The sequence below is a fragment of the Schistocerca americana genome, chromosome 7 (assembly GCF_021461395.2).
Source record: "Schistocerca americana isolate TAMUIC-IGC-003095 chromosome 7, iqSchAmer2.1, whole genome shotgun sequence".
NCBI lineage: Eukaryota > Metazoa > Arthropoda > Insecta > Orthoptera > Acrididae > Schistocerca > Schistocerca americana.
This window is the reverse complement of record NC_060125.1, coordinates 389,271,951-389,293,372: the sequence shown is the minus strand read 5'-3', so window position 1 is coordinate 389,293,372 and position 21,422 is coordinate 389,271,951. Positions and strand designations below refer to the sequence as shown.

Here is a 21,422-nt window from a genome sequence, read left to right as displayed (position 1 = left end):
ACACAGCAGACCAATTTAGGATTTAATTCAGGATACGGGGTAAAGACTGGAGACCTTGATCCAACCATATCTCATACACTTGTCGGTCACAAATGGTAATTGTGGAAAGCTTCCATCACAAGGATTCGAAATGGCTTACCTCTAACTTAACGCCACAATACAGGTGTGTATTAGAGACCTTGTCTGCAGAGGCGGCTGTTTGGGAGATTCATTCACGTTATTGATATGTGGATTAGTGAGATAAATTTAATGGCAGTGGGTACAGTGATTTAAGGACCGAAAAGGTTTTTAACATTCTGCACACCTCTAACGCAAGATTTATCCAAATGATACTATCGATCTGTGTTAAAAACGGATGTTAGTCACTGAACAGTACTTTTGGACTATAACCAATATGAAATTCAAACAACAAATAAGACTGTTTTAGTTCAAACACATAAATCATATATCAATAAGAAATAAAAACAGTTAATATCTATTGATATTCTCAAATCTTTAAAAAAGGATACGAAAGGGGAATTGGAGCTAGAAAATTAAAGAATTAAGTTGTAGCTGCAGTGAGGGTCAGTCACCTGTTCTTAGACCTACAGTGTTGGAAGTCTCCTCTGTCCATTGGAAGTTATTTACTTTGCCGCTACTTCTGTCATCTGTTTGGTACTTCACTGATCAAAGTTTACACAAAATATCTCTACAATCTGTATTTTTATGAACTGTTAATTTCAACTATATTTTAAAATTCTTATATTAAGTAATTTCAGAACCTTTTCCTACAACATTTAAATTGCCCACTGTTAGTGAAACATCTCTGGCCATACGTCACAGACAACGGCAGTTGTTGTATAGAACGTGCATTCTATCGCTTAGAGCAGAAGGCTGTTAACAGGAAAATGCAGCCAAGCAAAGTTGCTGTATGGATGTATTCTGACGCAAAAAATGCATACTCTTGTTTATGAAAAGTTCATGGCTGAATCTCGCTTATTAATACAGTTGTAATGACTTATTGCTGTTTGTTTCACGAGTCTGCTGGTCAATGTGGTGAAAAGTTAGGTAGCTCAAGGTTTGGTTTATCTTGTCGATTGGTTACTTCTGATGAGAGATATGTGCGGCGTTATGGTTCTTGGAGTGATCATAAAAGCTTTGTATATAAATAAATAGGAATACATTGTAAGCAATTAACAATGCCATTGTAAAACATAAATACAAAAAAATATAAACAACTTTTAAATTTCAAAAATTAATATTGAAATATGAATAGATGAGAATCTAAGCATTTGAGATACAGTATTATAAACGAATGTTGAAAACTAAATGAACGGTTGAGGTACGAAATGGGAAAGTTCTTCACAGAATGTCTGATGAGATGAGCAAACGCTGACAACAAGAAGAGACGAGACGGTGGAATATTTGTTAACATATCATGGAATAATTTCCGTGCTACTAAAGGGAACTGTAGAGTGTAAAAACTGTAGGCGAATGTTCAGACCGGAATACACCCAATAATTAACTGACAACGTTAGGTGCACATGCTATTCTGAGGTTGGCACAGGAATGGAATCCGTAGTTGACCGGTCAGAAGAGTGAGGGAGAAAAAAGGAAGGTTTTTTTAGTTGAATCAGTTACTGTTTGATTTCAAGATTGTGAAGTCGATATCTGAGGGTTAGACACGAGCACAGCATGAAGCGGCAGATTGTCTCTCGTTTTGTGTAAGAAGGATGTAAACTGAGATAACTATAACGAAAAAAGATTGACCTTTTAACACCTAAAAAGTTTGTTTATAGATAACATTATACTCAGAGCAGAAATTTGTAAAACTTAAATTATGGACACAGTGAAAAAAAGTGAGAACAAAGAAGATTGATTCTACGTTACAATCAGGGTAAGTACTAAATGATTTCATATGTGCATCTCATTTTCGTGAATTCTTGTGCTAACTGCATCAGATGCGAAATAATGCAGTGAATATGTTTTGTAGTCATGAAAGTTTAGAGAGTGCAGTAGCTATACGTCTTACCTATACAGTTTCGGGGCCCAGCGCTGAAGGGCACGTAGGCGAAGGGGTGCCTGCCCTGCACCCTCTCCGGCAGGAAGTTGTCCGGGTCGAAGCGCTCCGGGTCCGGCCAGTGGTCGGGGTCGCGGTGAGTGTGCCGGATGTTGAGGGTTATCAGGCAGCCCTCAGGAATTTTGTAGCTACCTGTGAGACCAGAGAAGTGTGCAAGCAATACTTACTGTGTACTACAGGTTTCACACCACTGTATTTAGACTAAAAAGGTTCTCCGAAAGTACAGATTTCGTTTGGGCCACAAGTTGTAGCTAGTATTTGCTTTTGAAATTGCTTAGTGCAGAATAGAGGCAACTATAATACACCAAACATTGAAAATACCGAGTGTATGGCTCCGATTACCTTTACAGTTCTTTTGTACGTTTCTTACTATAGATTAAATAACGTGACGTGGACTATAGAACATAGCATTTCTTGTCCCGAAAATTTTTCTTAATTCCTGGAAAACTTCTTGCACGTATTTAACGGAACCTTTCGTCTTGCAGCATACAGTAAAAAAGAAGGAAATAAAGTAAAATGGAATACTGAAAACATACCTAATGCAGGAATAAGACAGCTACACAGTGAACTGAAATACATCGAAATTCCTGATTTGGTTACTGATCTAAAAACATTTTTAAGAAAGTTCTACATACTGCACAGGAACTGGCAAATAATAGTGAAAACAATTCATAAGCGCTACGATCATAGATCAGAGCTGAAACAGGCATTACAACTAGAGGTCAATCTATTTCAAAAATCAAGACAGAGGACAAAAGTATTGTAAATCTGTTCAGATCTAAGAACTGCTTAACGAATTATTTTTAAATGTAAACAAATCAAACATTACTGTAGAAAGTTGCATACATAAGAGAAATTTCTTTGATATTCAGGAATTTTAAGGTGCAGCTTTCAATAAATTTAACAAAACAATTGCAAAATATACAGAAAATGCTATGCAATCACTAAAAGTAAAATATCAGTAGGATGGGGCGAAATATCAATAAAAATGTTAAAGGCATTCTCTAAAATAATTGTGTAGCCACTATTCACAGTAGTTAATCAATCCTTTGAAAAAGGGTGTTTTCCAGATACCGTTTAGTATGCAATATTTAAACCACGAATAGAAAAAGGCAGAAGAGAGCATATGGCAAACCTTAGCCCAATCTCTCTTCTCCCATCACTATTAAAAATATTTGAAAAGGTTGTCACAATACGCATTATTTCGAAAGATCAGTATGGATTTCAGAAAGGCAAAGCACCTTATTTGCTGTCAACCAGTTTGTAGATAAAATTAGGTCATCTGTAGACAGCTCTCTGCATGCCACTGTAACTTTTTGTGATCTATCAAAGGCTTTGGATAGTGTGTACCACCGCTTGATACTGTCTAAACTGGAGAAATTACAGTTTATAATCATAGTATTAGAATGGTGTAGGTCCTACCCAACCCACTGAACACAAAGAGAGGAAATTACGCTTCACAATGCAAAAATATTTTACAAAGAGTATCCCAGGATTGTCTTCGGTCGCATTGAGTTTATGTGTTACATAAATGACCTACCGCTTAATACGGAGTGCCACTTATTTTATTTGAGGATGACAGAGCTGCAATTATTGAAATTAACAGTACCGACCAAATTCCTCAAACTGTCACAATAGAAAATTTGGTACCTGGCTCAATTTAATTGGGTTAAAACTAAACATAGAAGAAACTCAGTCACTATAGTTTAAAACAAAACGAACATAGTTAAATGGTGTTCAAATTCATCACCAAAACCAGAATTTGCAGGCATCTAGTTATATGAAATTTTAAGGAATACAATTAGGTAAAAATGTCTCATGAAGTTCACGTACACAGTACCTTGAAATGAATTAAGTAGCCTAGCATATCCAATGATGATACTCCACAATACTATCAGCATGAAGATAAGGAAAATAGTATATCACAGGTACTACAAACCATAGTAAGGTACAGAATTATATTTTGGGATAGCTCGAATTGTATGTCTTGAATACCAAAACTTCAAAAAACAGTCTTTAGAAATACACACGTTATAAAGCGAAGAAAACCATATCACCCACTCCTAAGAAATCTAAGTATATTAAGTGAACCCTACACTGTATATCTATGAACTGATTTTCTTTGTGCAAAGTACCCCTGGTTTATTTGCAGCAAATGATTTTCAACATGTTAATGACCCCAGGAAAGAAAATAATTTGATGGTGCCCACCCACAACTAATACTTTACGCTCACACTCTGCAGTATATGTGTATAAATTTACAACAAAGTAAAGAGAAAAGATCTGCTCAGTATTTATCTGGAAACATTAAAAAATATTGTGTGAAAAACTGGTATAGATATGTTACTGTTCAGCCGAAGGGTTCATGAAGAACCATCTGAAAATCTGAGCAGGAGAGAACATGTACTTAGGATGTAATAATTTGTTGTTGCAAAAAATCATAAGTTGTGTGTTAATTATGTTTCTAGTACAGGATGTTATATTAACGATATTTTAAGAAAACTGTAAAAAGTATTTGTGTTTTGACGAATCTCCCGTACATTAAGCCATAGCTTGAAACAGTATGTTATGAGACAATAAACTTCTGTTCTGTTCTGTAGCTTGTGTGTCTTTTCTTTGTTTGCTGCACCTACACACTTAACGCAAGTAAATGAATGAGAAAAACTTGCGTAAGCCTCAAGAATTTAGCGTTAACCACAACAAAGTGAAACACTAACCAGAAAGTCAACGTTCCAGATTCCAGTCCCTGTGTGACACTCAGTTCTAATCTGCCAGGAAGTTTCATAACTGTGCACATTCCGCCAAGAGTGCGGCGGATTCAAGCTTTTTTCACCTGTCTGTTACTTGAGAGAATCATCAGTCGAACTGATATATATTATAGTGACGTTACTGCATAAAATATCTTCTCTCCATTCATCAGTAATTCTATAAGATTTGCATCATATATGGCCTCGAAAAGTGCGGCCGAGAATACAGCTCTGTGACATTATCTTAGTGGAAACTTCCAAAAACACACAATATCCTGTACGACAGACATGTAACAGGAGGACTCAAAGTCCATCACTTACCACTAAGTCACCCACGCATTAACCCAGTTGACCATCTATAGGACAACATCGGTCTGTGTTATCGCTATGCGAGTACTTATCCACGCATCATACTGCAAGTGCAGAAGTACTGAAGCGACCGTGGCTTCGGATATTAGTGTTAGCTAACCACTCCTGACAGACAAGCGAGTCACTTCCTGCTTCTCTAGATGCTGTGGGGCTTGCAGCTGGCGATTACCATGAATGCTGGCTGGTGGTCAGTTGCACTACTGTTGTGATCAGTTGCACTACTGGTCAAAAGTTTTCGATCATCTTGATAAAAACTATATGAAGATAGTATCTGTTCCCAAAAGAACAGATACCATTGAAGACGGTGCAGCTTAACTAGAATGAAATGATAATTAAATCGAAACCCTTATCTGCAGACAGATGTTGATATACATCAACGGGGACAGTTGAAAATATGTGCCGCGACCAGACTCGAACCCGGGATCTTCTGCTTACATGGCAGAGGCTCTATCCATCTGAGCCATCGAGAGGACAAAGGATAGCGCGAGTGCAGGGACGTATCCCTTGCACGCTGCCCGTGATACCCACATTCCCAACTGTCCACAACTTACATTCGTAGTGCTCCTAATAGATATTTGCCCATTCACTCATTACTTGCGGCAGACTAAGCTGCCGAGTCCCGTAAGAGTCCGGTCAGAGCGTGTACATTCGCACAGAAGAAGTTCAGTGGCCGGGTAGCCTTTAACTATAAGAAGATAGTAGCTGTTCCCGAAAGAACAGGTAACATTGATGAACTGCAGATTCTCTAGAATGAAATGATAATTAAATCGAAACCCCTAGCTGCAGCAGGTGTTGATATTCGTCAATGGGGACAGATGAAAATGTGTGCACCGACCGGAGCATTACGAATGTACGTTGTGGGCAGTTGGGCATGTGGGTCTCACGGGAAGCGTGCAAGGGATAAGTCCCTGCAGTCGCACTTTGCTCTGTCTCCTCGGTGGCTCAAATGGGTACAGTCTGCTTTCGGCTGCGGTGGGGCGAGGACGTCCGCTGCGCCTCGCCGTGCGCGACCGTGAGCGCTTGCTTGTGTTTACCTTTTCGCGGCGCGAGTTGTATTTGTTCCAAGTTCAGTGCGATTATGGCACACACATGGCGCCACGATACGATCAAAATTACTTTCCAACCAGATCACGCGCGTCCTCGAGCCTATGAAATAGAACAGTTCATACGCGACGATCTACGTTTAGATCCGGCGACTGTCGTCGGAATACATTTTTCTATAACGGCGAGCGTGGTTTATGTTAAAATGACCAGTGCAGAGGTCTGCGCGACAGTGGTTTCTAAATACTCGAACTCTCTCCGATTCAAACATGCTGACGGGCATATCGGTGCAGTGACTGTGGATCATGCAGGCATGGGCCTAAGGACTGTAAGAGTTTTTGAGCTCCCCTTCGAGGTCCCAGAGGAAGTTGTCAAGGACGCCTTCCGACCATATGGCAATGTTATCAGCCACGTTGCAGAAAAGTGGCAAACTTTCTCGACGTATAAGGTCTACAATGGTGTGCGCCAAATTAAACTTGAGCTCAAGAAACATGTGCCGTCCTATTTGAACATCGGTGGCTGCCGTGCAATCATCATGTACGACGGTCAACCGCGTACCTGTTCCGGATGTGGGCAGGAAGGCCATGTTCGATCGAGCTGCTTACAACGTAGAATTACGCAGATACCTGTGGGAGACTCCGTTTCCCCGACGGGGACGACAATCCTGCCCCTCACGTACGCTCAGACGACGATGCGCACCATAGTTGAGGACGAAACGGGCGATCAGACACATCCATCGACGCCGGAAGTACCACGGGAGGAAGAGGAAGGACCCTCGGTGCCAACCCATATGTCGCCCCCTCCACAGCACCAACAGCAGCAACAGTCCCACGGACTCCAGACGCAACATAACATTCAGAACGCGATGGACGTGGACGCGAACATTGTCCCGACCGCGGCTTTCCTAGCGGAAGGTGATACGACGCTGGATTGCCTCCCACATTCGGATACGGATGTCCACGTTCGAAAGCAACGTTCGCCCCGACGACGCAAGCGACGTCGGCGGACCCCGTCTGACGATTGCCTCCTACACACGGCCGGTCAAGAAGGTGACATCTCATCAGACAGCATGGATGCTGCGCCTGCTGAGGATCTAAGTGGTGTAGACGGTTCACTTGCCCATACTACGAGTGCCCAGTTACTTCTTACACCACAAACGCGGCAGGTCGCGTCGATGGATGGCGATCCGTCTACCTCTACCAAAGACGACGTACGTGAGAGAGATTTAGGTGCCGATCAGCCACACAGCATCGTGTTGCACCCACTGTGGTCGGACGATGTTGAGGGACTTCCTGAAGAGGGCACGGGTGACAGGGGAGGGGGCGGCATTGGGGATGCCACTACTAGCGTGAACGACTCATAACTTGTAACGGGTTTGGTGGGTCCGGCATCTCTTGCGGTTAGCTTTTAGTGCCATGGCGTCTACCCTAGGTGAAGAGGCTAGGCAGCACACCTTTCGCCTTGCCACAATCAATATCAACGCGATAAGGGCACCACACAAACTGACAATGCTACATCGCATGCTTGAGGCGGCGGACATCGACGTGGCCCTCTTACAGGAAGTATGTGTCGCTAGTTTCCCTGACTTCTACGGATATACCGCCCACATCTCCCACGCCTCTTCTACCGATTGTGGTGTGGCTGTTCTGCTACGGGACGGTTTGGCGGCTACGGAAGTACTGTACCTACCGAGTGCAAGAGCCATGGCAGTAACTGTCAACGGTGTACGACTCATCAATGTATATGCCCCTTCAGGATCAGGGAGACGGAGAGATCGGGCCCGCTTTTTTTCGGAAGATATTACGCGTCTATTTATGGGCCACATAGACGATATGGTGATCGGAGGAGATTTTAACTGTACATTATCTCCATCTGATCAGCAGCCACATCACGTCCCGTGTGCGGAATTGGAAATGCTAGTGCGTGACCTCCACCTGATTGACACGTGGCGCCACATCCATGGCCCAGCTCCTGGTTACACCCATTATACAAGCCATTCATCAAGTCGGTTGGACAGGATTTACGTCACAAGCACCCTTTCGACGGCGACGAGAGGAGCAGAGCTCTGGCCCGCTGCATTCACCGACCACACAGCCTATATTTGCACCATTGCCCTCAAACCTGCACGTGTGTGGCGCAGTAGGCCTCCCTGGAAACTGAACGTCGCCCATCTGGACGAGCCGGCATGTAAAGGTGCTGTCGAAGAGTCGTGGAACGCGTCCTTACGGCGTCGTGGTCGGTACCGATCGACCCTCAGTTGGTGGATTGAGTGTGCGAAGCCTGCTCTTAGACGCACCTTCATGGCTTACGGCCGGGAAGCAGCGGCATGGAGGAGGAGCACGGAAAACTTTTATTACACCGTACTACGGGAATGTCTTGCTATGGAGCCCTCACCTGACAGGCAGATCACAGTCAATCGCGCGAAAGCGCAGCTCGTCTCCTTAGCACGCCATCATTTACAAGGCGCTGTTATACGGTCGCGTGCTCCAGACATGATACAATCAGAAAGGCCATCTATGCACCACGTGCTCATAGAACGCAGGAGGCGCCGTAGGGCACTGGTAACCGACATGATAACCGACGACGGTCGACATGTGGTAGAACAAGCAGATATAGCAGAAGCCTTCTATGGGCATTACGCTCAACTTTATTCAGCAGTGCTCCCTGATATGGCGACGGTAGACACCGTTTCAGCACATGTCCACGGTACAGTTCCACTAGACATGGTACCGACTTTACTGGGAGAAGTGACAGAAGAGGAAGTGCTCCACGCCATTGGTAAAGGTGCTCCCCATAAATCACCAGGAATCGATGGGTTACCATTAGAGTTCTATCGAGCCTTTAAACAACTGTTGCTACCGTGTTTGATTGAAATTTGCCAGGAATTGATGTCCCCGGGTATAACATTGCCTGCACCATTCTTGGAAGGTCTGATTGTCCCCATCCATAAGCCGAAGGGACGGAATCATGTCCGCGACTATCGTCCCTTAACGTTATTGAACAGCGACTTCAAGATCTTTTCGAGGCTGCTATCAGAACGTATTCGCGGCACACTATTGCACGTCTTGTCCGGCGATCAGACGTCCTTGGGGGGACCCAACAACATCAGAACTGCGTTATGTCGTTACAGAGATCTCATCTCCCTTGCACGGGTGAGACGTTTGCCGGCAGCCCTCGTGTCTATCGACTTTAGCCAGGCTTTTGACCGTGTGGGCCACACTTTCCTCACGGCCGTTCTACGGCGCATGGAATACCCCGACCCCTTTATCACAGTGTTGACACGCCTACTACATGGTGCAACTTCTCGAGTTCTTGTCAATGGAAGACTGACGGCACCCATGCCGATCCGCCGATCAGTACGACAGGGATGTCCATTATCAACATTGTTATTTGCATTGGCCTTAGAACCCTTGTTGTGTGGTCTCCGAGACAGGCTCACTGGGATACAGTTCGGCGGCTGCATCTATCGCTGCACCGCATATGCGGATGATTTGATGATCGTCATACGAGGAGCTGACGATATGGCCGCAGCTTTGGACTGGATTGGAACCTACGGTACAGCTTCTGGTAGCCAAATCAACGTGGACAAGTCCGTCGCCTTGAGCATCGGGGTTGGGCTACCGCAGGAACACATTGCCCCCTTACGCTTCAGTGATACTGTACGCTGCTTGGGCTTAGATTTCATGAACGACATGCGACGCGCGACGACGCTCAATTATCGACGCCTTCTTAACCAAATTAGGGCCGGAATTGCAAATCAGCGGTTGCGATCCCTCAACATCATTCAGCGGGCGTATTATGCCAATGTATACCTTGCGTCCCGCATACCGCATGTCGCCCAAACGCTACCCATTCCGAAGCCCTTGGCTCGTAGCATTATGGCAGCGCTGGGATACTTCGTCACCACTGGTATGTTACTGAAGATCAGATACGTATCTCTTACCCTCCCCAAGGACAAAGGTGGTCTCGGCCTAGTTAACGTCCATGATAGGGCCATTGCCCTCTATGTCAGCTCACATTTATGTCTGCTGCGCCGTTGTCCTACGAGCCTCACGAGTCTGCTTCTGACGGCGCTACGTCCTGCTTCACTAAGAGCGCCGGTGCCACTACAGGACATCCCGGCGCCCCTCTTTTATATAGGACGTTTCTATTTAGAACAAAGTTATTGCAGTGTAGCGCTCACGACACCACAAATGGCCACAACTCGACGCCTATATCATGACATGCTGCAACGCCGCCCCCTAAATGTGGTCGAACTAAAATATCCTGACGTACGGTGGCGCGTGGTGTGGAAGACTGTACACGATGCCATGCTTGATTCCGATGTAGTTTCTCAATGGTACGTCGTCGTTAATGGGAAGCTCGTGACGCAAGAACGTCTCTACAATATCCACATGACAGAATCTCCCAATTGTGTGGGTTGTAATACAGTAGATTCTGACGAGCACCGCCTCAGCTGTGGAGAGGCGGAACCGGTTTGGCACCTAGTGCGGCAGATGCTGGCTTATCTCTTGCGAGTTAGGCCGGAGCATATATCTGCACGCACGTTATTGTTTCCGGATGAGACATTTTACCCCAAGACTCGAACCAACTCCGTCACCTGGATACGTGGACATGCCGTCCATTACCTCTGTCGTGACGGACACAAGGATTTCCTTGACTTCTGGCTCTATTTGCAAGAAAGACATCATGCTATTTCCGGGCATACCAGATATCGACAGTGCTTCGCAAACTACCTATGGAGTGCCTTTCACAGCCCGCCGTGTAGCTGGAATGTTCCAGGCAGTGGCAGATGAGGTCAGAACGAACTGCAAACGACCATATATTGAACAATCTTATCAGTGGGCGCAGTCGCTGGGAAGCCTCACTACGACGTGGTAGCTTTCTTTTCATGCTATTTATGTCTCATATCTTCGATGGCGTCTTCATTCTGTTTTAGTTTTCCAGGCTTGGTTAACTGTGACTGTTCGCACATTGTAAAAAAAAAAAAAAAAAAAAAAAAAAAAAAAAAAAAAAACGTGGGTAGGAGACCTGCTTTCAAATCCAAATAAATACACAAGAACAAAATAAGAACCAAATTAACAACAAATAAAATTTAATAAAGTATTATACCCTTTCCTTTCTTCTTTTATTTTATTTTTTTTTATACAAAGTTCAGAGGCATATTTAATTTTTGTTCGTTGGCGGAACCTGAAGTGGCGGCGAACAGCCGTCCTAATTAGCTTCAGGATGAAAGTGGCGGTGGCACTAGCTTTGTTTTTGTTTTTAGGCTAGATAGGTTTTTGGGGGTAGTATGGGTGATAGGGGCCAACGCCTGAAGTGAAAGAGGTAATTTTCTTACTTAAAAAAAAAAGAAAAAAACTTTTTTTTTAAAAAAAAAAAAACAAAAAAAAAAAAAAAAAAAAAAAGGTTGGCAGAGCACTTGCCTGCGAAAGAGAAAGGTCCCGAAAAAAAAAAAAAAAAAAAAAAAAAAAAAAAAAAAAAAAAAAAAAAAAAAGGCGCTCCAGTCCGGAGCCGCGCTGTTGCTACGGTAAAAAAAAAAAAAAAAAAAAAAAAAAAAAAAAAAAAAAAAGGGGTACAGTCTTTGATCATAATCAAAACGTCTTCGGTCCCGCGTTCGATCCCCGCCACTGCCTAAATTTAAAAAAAAAAAAAAAAAAAAAAAAAAAAAAAAAAAAAAAAAAAAAAAAAAAAAAAAATGGGTAGAGTGCCTGACATGTAAGCAGGAGACCCTGGGTTCGCGTCCCGTTCGGGTCACACATTTTCGACTGTCCCAATTGATGTATGTCAACAGATGTCTGCAGCTAAGGGTTTCGATTTAATTATCATAAAAACTACATATTTTATTTCAATGCACAAACGTACAACTAACTAGACCAAGAAAATAAATATTTTCTCTCTTTGTTACTAAGCAAGATACAATATGATTTACATTTTAGCCTCTTCAAGTATCCACTCTTTGCCCTCAGAACAGCTACAAAAACCGTTGGCATTCTGGAGACAAGATTATGCCGTGTTTTTGCAAATACTGCAATCCAATACGTCTGCAAAGCATTCCATTTATCACCACCATTAGATGATCTCAGTTCTCCGACCTCCTTTTCAAGGTCATTCCATAAGAGTTCAATGTGATTAAAGTCAGGTGACTGACATGGCTAAATCATATTCTTCAGTTCGACATATTTCTGTTTTCTACTGAAATACCCTTTGCACAATTTATAAGCGTGTTTCGGATCAGTGTCCTGCTGCAGAACAAATTCATGACTAATAAGTCTCTTGCCAGACGGAAGTGCATTGTTGTTTCAGCATCCTCTGACATCTTTCCTTCTTTAATACTAAATTAATTTTTCTAGATCACCGAGTTTATCTTCCCCAAAATATTGCCACACCGTGAACTATCCTCCACCATGTTTCACCGTTGACGTCAGTCACTGACTTTTGAAACGTTCTCCACGAAGTCGACGAACACACATTCGTTCATGACTTCCACGTAATTCAGTCTGAATAACAACTTGGACCATTGCTGCATGCTTCAGTTGCTATGTTGCTGTGTCCACTGCAATCGTATCACCTTATTTTGTTTGCGTAATAAAGGCTTTTTGGCCGCTATTCACCCCTTTAAACCTTATTCATGGAGAGGGCGTTGTACGGTTGAGGTAGAGATCGGACCTGCTCGTATTCTATGTACTTCCTCGCGAATTTTAGGTGCAGTAAGAGTTCTCTGACGTTTACTCTATACACTTACGAGCCGATCTTCCCTGCATGATGTTACCCGGGGTCTTCCAGATCAAGAAACAACTGCATTGGCACCAGTTTGTTGGAACGGGTGCAACGTGCACCGTAGAATGTACTGCGCCAACGTTTGTTGCTATCGGGGATGTCACGTTAAACACCTTTCACCCTTCTATTTTCAACCTTATTTTATCTGGCAACCAGTTTCAGCGTTTTACTACGCCATCTTCAGGCCCCTGACCGACGTGAAGGAAGAGTCTACCTCGGTTGTGATCAAAACAGGGGCTAGCAATACTGGTATTAGTAGATGTATGCTACAGTGAACACTTCAAGCATCACCTGCCGATAATGGCGTAGTAATTCGCTGAAACTGGTCGCCAAATAAAATAGGGTTGAAAACTGACGGCTGAAAGGTGTTTAATTTAACATCGCCTATCGAACAGCCGAGTCCCGAAACCATCTCTAAAAAGATCTACATACAGAGATTTGTTGCTACTGTCTCACAAGAATAGCCTTCCTCATGCAGAGCTACAATTACAACACTTTTTCAGTTACAGTCTCCTCTTAGTGTCTCATTAGGGGGTAATATGGTATGAACTTCATCACGTATACATACACTGCCAGATCGTATTGTAAACTAATGTGAACAGACAGCAGAAGGAATAACGCCTAGTCGAATGGAGCCGTCGGAGGTAAAGGCACGTCAACATTGTTGTGGATATTCGTCAACAGACGTCTGGGCAAACAACCACTCAAACACACTACTGAGGCGCTTAGCCTTTACATGTTTATATTTGTATTATTATCAAAATGGTGGCTGAAAGAATACCCAAAAAGATATCCCTTTTTTAGCCGAAAACCGTATTTATGATAGTTGGTAGTAAACTTTTGACTGGTAGCGTAAGTGGCTCATCAGCAACGTGATAAACGATTTCTTATTTTTCTTATGTCGGTGTATTGAGAAGTACAGAAAGATAAAATTTAGGGTTCATGTACAGTTTAAATATGCCAAAGATAACTGTGAACACATGCTTGCACGAAAACGTACTGAGAACGGTGTCCATGGGATAAGAATTCTCCATTGTCTATCACGCGCCATCAAAATCACGGATTACAAGAAATAAAAATTTAAGTGAGACAGTCTCCGTACGTCGTGGATTCAAACGAAGTGGAAATCAGGTACGATGTGTTACACCCACCAATTTCGATGTCTTTCGTCGCTCGGCGGCCGATGGCAGGCACACTCGGGTACAGTCTCAGGGCTTCCTTGATGACCATCTCGAGGTACTTCATGTTGTTCAGATCATGAGTAGTTGGACGTCTCTTAGGATCGTCTCGAAATATGTCATCCAGCTCAGCGAAGACTTTCTCCTATAGGCAGAGGGCAACATCAGTGACGTCCGTTCCAGGGACGAACAGTTTGCACTCAACATTTCACACACACTGATACACAAGCATACACTGTCTCTCGATTGTTCTGTCTGTCTCTCTCCCACCCCCCTCCTTTCTCTCCGGCCTCCCCCCCCTCCCCCACGCACACGTATGCAAAAACCAAACGCACAAAGAAACATATGTTCACGAACTTTGCATGTACATCTACATCTACGTGGTTACTCTTCAATTCACACTTAATTGCCTGGCAGAGGGTTCATCGAACCATGTTCATGCTACTACTCTACCATTCCACTCTCGAATGGTGCGTGGGAAAAAGGAACACCTCAATCTTTCCGTTCGAGCTCTGATTTCTCTTATTTTATTACAATGATAATTTCTCCCTACGTAGATGGGTGTCAAGAAAATATTTTCGCATTCGGAAGAGAAAGTGGTGATTGAAATTTCGTAAATAGATCTCGCCGCAAAGAAAACCGCCTTTGTTTCAGTGACTGCCACCCCAACTCGCGTATCATATCAGAGACACTCTCACCCCTATTGCACGATAAGACGAAACGAGCTGCCCTTCTTTGCACTTTTTCGGTGTTCTCCGTCAATCCTACCTGGCAAGGATCCCATACCACGCAGCAATATTCCAGCAGAGGACGGACAAGTGTAGTGTAGGCTGTCTCTTTAGTGGGTTTGTCGCACCTTCTAAGTGTTCTGCCAACAAAGCACAGTCTGTGTTTCGCCTTATCTATGTGGTCTTTCCAATTTAAGTTGCTCGTAATTGTAATTCCTAGATATTTAGTCGAATTGACAGCCCTTAGATTTGCGCGATTTATCGTATACCCAAAATTTATCGGATTTCTTTTAGTACCCATTTGGATGACCTCGCACTTTTCTTTGTTTAGTACTAATTGCCACTTTTCGCACTTTAATTTGGTGTCCTATTGTTCCAGCAGTTTAACAATAGTAATTCCTTTTTGTTTCATCTTCCCTGCTCTATACAATGATTTCTATTAACACTCCCTGAGTCCTCGATGAAAGCTGCCGCGAACGTGATTAAAAACCCGTGACAATTCTAGTGTAAAACTAGCAATTGTGCTAATATTTGCGGTTGTACCTAATCTACAAGAAAATATAGGTAAGAATTTACACTCACTTGGATACCAGGATGATGTCCCAGCAGCATAAGAACCCATGACATGGCAACCGACGTCGTGTCGTGGCCCTTTAAAAAAAGGAATAAAAACTTAGATGGCTCAAAAATACTTTACACAATCAAATATGACTCGGGAGATAATTTGAGATATGTGGAACCGCTGTGCTCAGAAGTAGCACTCGAGCTTTGGACAACTAGCACCCACGGGTGGCAAGCACATAAATCAATGGAAACGTATTGTATGGCTTTGTAGGACTGCTACTATTTGTAAAAACATGAAAAGAAAAAATTTCGAAAAATAGAAAACTATTCATATGAGAAAAAGTACCACCACAGCTGTACCGAGAATGTACTTATTCTGTCACCGCCATCCTCATCACTGCCAAAAGATTATTCGATTTCCTTGCCGCATTTACTGTGGGTTCCTTGTTACCAAAATCCTGAGCTAGCTTTCATCAGGATTCTATACTCGACACATTGTTGTCTCCACTGTCAGAGTATAGACTCCTTATGAAAGCTAGCCCAGGTTTTTTGGTAACAAGGATCACACAGTAAATGCGCCGAGGACATCAAATACTCTTTTGGCAGTGCTGGGGTCTGAGGATGGCGGTAATGTAAGGCCGAAACTAGTAGTGTGATAGAATAAATGCATTCCCAAGATACAGCTGTGGTGGTACTTTTTCTCATATAAATCATCACTTGAAGTCCTTCATCCGTGCAGTAAGCCATAAAAAGAAAATTATTCAGTATCAATTATTGAAATCTAACACACGTCATAATACAAATAGATCAATTCCAACAGCGGAAATTGTGAACAACGTTTCTTTCAGTTAAAAGAATGGACTTGTATCTGAGAGATTTGCTTTTCAGTTCCCAGGCTGACTTTCATATTTATTGTTTACCATTTCTGAGATTTCCTCAAATTACTTAGGGCTCCTAGACTACTGGATAGCTTCGCTAAATAACTTCGATTCAACTTTGAAATAACTTACTACATTCAGTAGTTGAGAGAAAAATGTGTGTAATGAATTGCAAACTCTGTACAAGACAGTTTAAATGGTTTAAATGGCTCTGAGCACTACACGACTTAACTTCTGAGGTCATCAGTCCCCTAGAACTTAAAACTACGTAAACCTAACTAACCCAAGGACATCACACACATCCATTCCCGAGGCAGGATTCGAACCTGCGATCGTAGCGGTCGCGCGGTTCCAGACTGTAGCGTCTAGAACCACTCGGCCACCCAGGCCGGCTACAAGACAGTTAGCAACTTTTGTGAACGTCCCTGAAGTATCACTAGACTAGTACAGAATTTAAAGAGGATGTTGCATACAATGAATTGAAGCCTCTCTAAAGCGTTATACCACCGCAGTTTCCGGAGATGAGCAGAACGTTGTCATTCTTTGTCTGTTTCGATGCATTAATATTTTGTGCTATAACATCCGCAAAATAACTAGTTTTTGAGACATATCTTCATTTAGCGTATCATATCGTAATTGTTATGCGGAGGGTCCAAACCTAGTATTTATTTTTTCTGTTATTTACCGTTTGTTTCAACTCTGGCAATGATGTGCGCACGTGAAGAACGCCTAATTACACCGTGGTATGTGTCTACATTAAATTTCTTACGTTAGTCAATTCAGTGGCGAGTAAAAAGCAGTAACATGCCATCTCCAATAGAACAAAGTCTAGTGAAGTATGATGGAGTTCAAACCACCGTCAATCACCTAGAAAATGATCCTCGGGTAAGATTGTTAATCCCAGCTTCACATTACATTTGTGCTACAATTAAATGACTTATAAAATAATTCAAATTAGCGAGTCAGGAACGAAACCGCCTATTAACACAGATCTGTGGCAAAATAGTCTCCCTCCCTTTTCCTGACACCGGTCTTATACGCTTGTTACATAACTATGAAAATCTGTAGGCACTAATTCAGTCACATAAAACCAGCGCCAGCGAGGAAACCTCTCTATAAACAAATGAAAATGTATTTTTGGGCATCTTCGTCTGCAGAATAAGATTTTCACTCTGTAGCGTAGCGTGCGCTGATATGAAACTTCCTGGCAGATTAAAACTGTGTGCTGGGCCAGACTCGAACTCGGGACCTTTGCCTTTCGCGGGCAACTGCTCTACCAACTGAGCTACCCAAGCACGACTCACGACCCGTCCTCACAGCTTCACTTCTGCCAGTACCTCGTCTCCTACCTTCCAAACTTTACAGAAGCTCTCTTGCGAACCTTGCAGAACTAGCACTCCTGAAAGAAAGGATATTGCGGAGACATGGCTTGGCCACAGCCGGGGGGATGTTTCCAGAATGAGATTTTCTCTCTGAAGCGTAGTGTGCGCTGATATGAAACTTCCTGGCAGATTAAAACTGTGTGCCGGGCCGAGACTCGAACTCGTGACCTTTGCCTTTCGCGGGCAAGTGCTCTACCAACTGAGCTACCCAAGCACGACTCACGACCCGTCCTCACAGCTTCACTTCTGCCAGTACCTCGTCTCCTACCTTCCAAACTTTACAGAAGCTCTCTTGCAAACCTTGCAGAACTAGCACTCCTGAAAGAAAGGATATTGCGGAGACATGGCTTAGCCACAGCCTGGGGGATGTTTCCAGAATTGCCAGTCAATGGTCGGTTTAGCCGGACCAGGAGAACCAATTCATTTGAAGTAAAGAGATCTCACGCAACTACGGAGCCAACAACAGTTTGCACAGTGACTTATTGACAGCTGGGTCCATGTCTTCGTGGCGACTGCGCCACACTCGAACCCTACCGTCAGCTCTTACCAATTGAAATCGGAACTCATCTGACCAGGTCACGGTTTCTGAGTCACCTAGTGTCCGTCCGATATGATCACGAGTCTAGGAGAGACGATGCAGACGATGTCGTGCTGTTAGCAAAGACATTCGCGTCGGCCGTCTGCTGCCATAGCCCATTAGCGCCAAATTTCACCGCACTGTGCAAACGGATATGATCGCCGCACGTACCACATTGATTTCTGCGATTATTTCACGCAGTGCTACTTGTCTGTCACCTTCAACAACTCTGCGCAAACGCCGCTGCTCTCTGTCGTTAAGTGAAGGTCGTAAGCCACTGCGTTCAAAAATGGTTCAAATGGCTCTAAGCACTATGGGACTTAACATCTGAGGTCATCAGTCCCCTAGACTTAGAACTACTTAAACCTAACTAACCTAAGGACATCACACACATCCATGTCCGAGGCCGGATTCGAACCTGCGACCATAGCAGCCGCGCGGTTCCGGACTGCCACTGCGTTGACCGTGGTGAGAAGTAGTGCGTGTAATCTGATATTATTGGCACACTCTCGACTCTGTGAATCTCGGTATATTGGATTTCTAACTATTTCCGAATTGGAATGTTTCACGCGTGTAGCTGCCACTACCATTCCGCGTCTGAAGCCTGTTAATTTCCGTCGTGCGACCATAATCACGTCGGACACCTTTTCAGATGAATCATCTGAGTATAAATGAGAGCTAGGTAGTGCACTCCCTTTTTATACCTTGTGTACGCGATACTACAGCCATTTGTATATGTGATGTCGCTATCCCTTGATTTAGCCACGCAGGTCGATGTTTAGATTCTCGGTAGCTGTCTTCAGGTTTACAGGTTTTGCACTTAGTTACAAATGCAGATAAGCAGCTTACACGCGGTATTTGCGAGAGGAAAGGAGTAATGTCACATCATTTACATAGAACGAAAAGAGTATAGGACCTGGTATCGAAACCTGTGGTCGCCTGATTTTACCTGCCTCCATTGTGACTTTATGGTACCATACATGACACACTGCTGTCGAGATAATAGGTATGAGCGTGACTACCGTTCGAATGATGCGTAGGAGGAAGATGAAGTAGTGATACGTTTGAAGAAGACAGCATCCGCTTAAATTTTACACTGGATGGACTACTGTGTAGAAAATTTATATTAGCATCACCAGCTATAATTATATGAGTTAGCTGATAGGCTGGCAGCATTATATGAATCCAGAATACTTTGGTTAAATAAACTGCCACGTAGCACAAGTAATATGTGGAACATGCTACTAAGAAAGAAATGATGGAGAATTACAGAAAGTTGTCCATTTCTTGTATCATCCTAAAATTACATCTGCAAGTTCTCGAACTATATCGAAGTTAACCATTTGCCTGAGAAAGCTACGGGTTTGCCCGGAATTTTCTGTTGAGCCGTCTAATTTATGTTATCAAAACACTTTTGCAGAATCGATAATTACATAAGCTAAATTCAGCACACGTTGTCTACACATTAAATTTCAGTAGCAGGTTTACCTCAAACATGAAGGTGTCCACTTCCTCCTGCAGCTCCTGGTCGTTAAGTTTCTGGCCGTTCTCAGAAGCGTCCAACAACATGTCCAGAAAAGCCACACGTCGCTTCCTACCTGTAAAAGTTTTTTAGTACTATGTGCGAATTTCCTAGGCAGACATGGCATTATATTGTATCTCATTTATAACTAGAACGCCAAGTACCTATGTCGTCTTCCTGTGGTGCCTGGATCTGGGCTACATTCGTTTTACGGGCTGACTTCCTTTCGCGTATTACCTGCAACACGAAAGATGTGTTCAGTTTCTGGTAGTAGTTTCTTCACACATTATAATCTAACAGTTTAGAAGCTGATACTTTGTACAGCGCTGTTGTCTTCAGTGTTTTGAAGTAATGACTTATTAAACCGAAATGGAAGAAATGATCTTAACAGATTATTGGCCTGGCTTGTCGGACTGCCGCCGGCCGGTGTGGCCGTGCGGTTCTAGGCGCTTCAGTCTGGAACCGCGTGACCGCTAGGTCGCAGGTTCAAATCCTGCCTCCCGCATGGATGTGTGTGATGTCCTTAGCTTAGTTAGGTTTAAGTAGTTCTAAGTTCTAGGGGACTGATGCCCTCAGATGTTAAGTCCCATAGTGCTCAGAGCCAATTGAACCATTTTGTCGGACTGCCTGGTGCAGCTCCTTCTATTTAACGCTGCTTCGACGACTTGTTCGTCGGTAAAGATGAGATCAAATGTTTAGCTCAACATAAATAAGCAGTCCCCGAGCGAAAAAATTTTCCGATCCGGCGGGAAATCTAACCCTGGACATCACGTGTTCGATTGACGCCTCGGAATTTTTCGCACTTGTTAGCACATATCTTCTTCGGAATTGGTTATTATTATATTCTTCGTGAAGTCTGATGATATTTCACGCACATCATTTATTTCGATCACCAGGTGGAATAGTTTTGTCGTGACCGGTTTTCCTAAAGTCTCACTAATTCTGAGGAAATGACGTCTGGATTCTTTACTCTCCAAAAGTCCCTATAATTTTTCTATAGATGGCGTCTGCCCTTCTCCTAGTCAGGCGCGCTTCTACGTCTTTGCGTTTGTACTCTAGCCATTCCTGCTTAGTTATTTTCGGCTGGTCCCGGCGGAGGTTCGAATCCTCCCTCGGGCATGGGTGTGTGTGTTTGTACTTAGGATAATTTAGGTTAAGTAATGTATAAGCTTAGCGACTGATGACCTTAGCAGTTAAGTTCCATAAGATTTCACACACATTTGAACATTTAGTTATTTTCCTTGTTCTGTCAATCTTATTTTTAGAGGTCTGTGTTCACTGCCGCCTGCTTCATTTAATATATTTTTATATTTTCTCATTTCCCCAATTAAATTCAATATCTCCTGTGTTATCCAACAATTTATAACAGACCTCATCTGTTTTCTTATCTGATGCTCTGCTAACTTGATGTCTCATGTCTCAAGGCAACTCGTTCTTCTTCTGTTACGATCTTTACCCCTGTATTTAAATGTAATCACCTTCGTAACCACATGGCTGCAGCGCAGTAGTTCAGCGTGTTCGATTAGTCGACTGGCCACCCTACGTAGTGAAAAAGAAGAAAAGAAAAGTGTGGAGTTCTCATGGATAGAATGTGAAA

At 43.2% G+C, this 21,422-nt stretch overlaps 1 protein-coding gene across 3 annotated transcripts in view; it reads right to left on the bottom strand.

The window, feature by feature from the left end:
* The window catches only part of LOC124622176 (cytochrome P450 4C1-like), a 79,306-nt gene that overhangs the window by 5,582 nt on the left and 52,302 nt on the right, over nt 1-21,422 (bottom strand). For 2 of the 3 annotated variants that reach the window (XM_047147819.1, XM_047147821.1), the window contains 5 exons: nt 19,990-20,062; nt 19,792-19,901; nt 15,485-15,553; nt 14,148-14,319; nt 2,012-2,191 (listed from right to left, as the gene is read on the bottom strand). In XM_047147819.1, coding sequence (XP_047003775.1) covers nt 2,012-2,191; nt 14,148-14,319; nt 15,485-15,553; nt 19,792-19,901; nt 19,990-20,062 — 604 coding nt within the window. The remainder of the gene's footprint in view (nt 1-2,011; nt 2,192-14,147; nt 14,320-15,484; nt 15,554-19,791; nt 19,902-19,989; nt 20,063-21,422) is intronic. The other variant, XM_047147820.1, reaches the window with a different exon arrangement.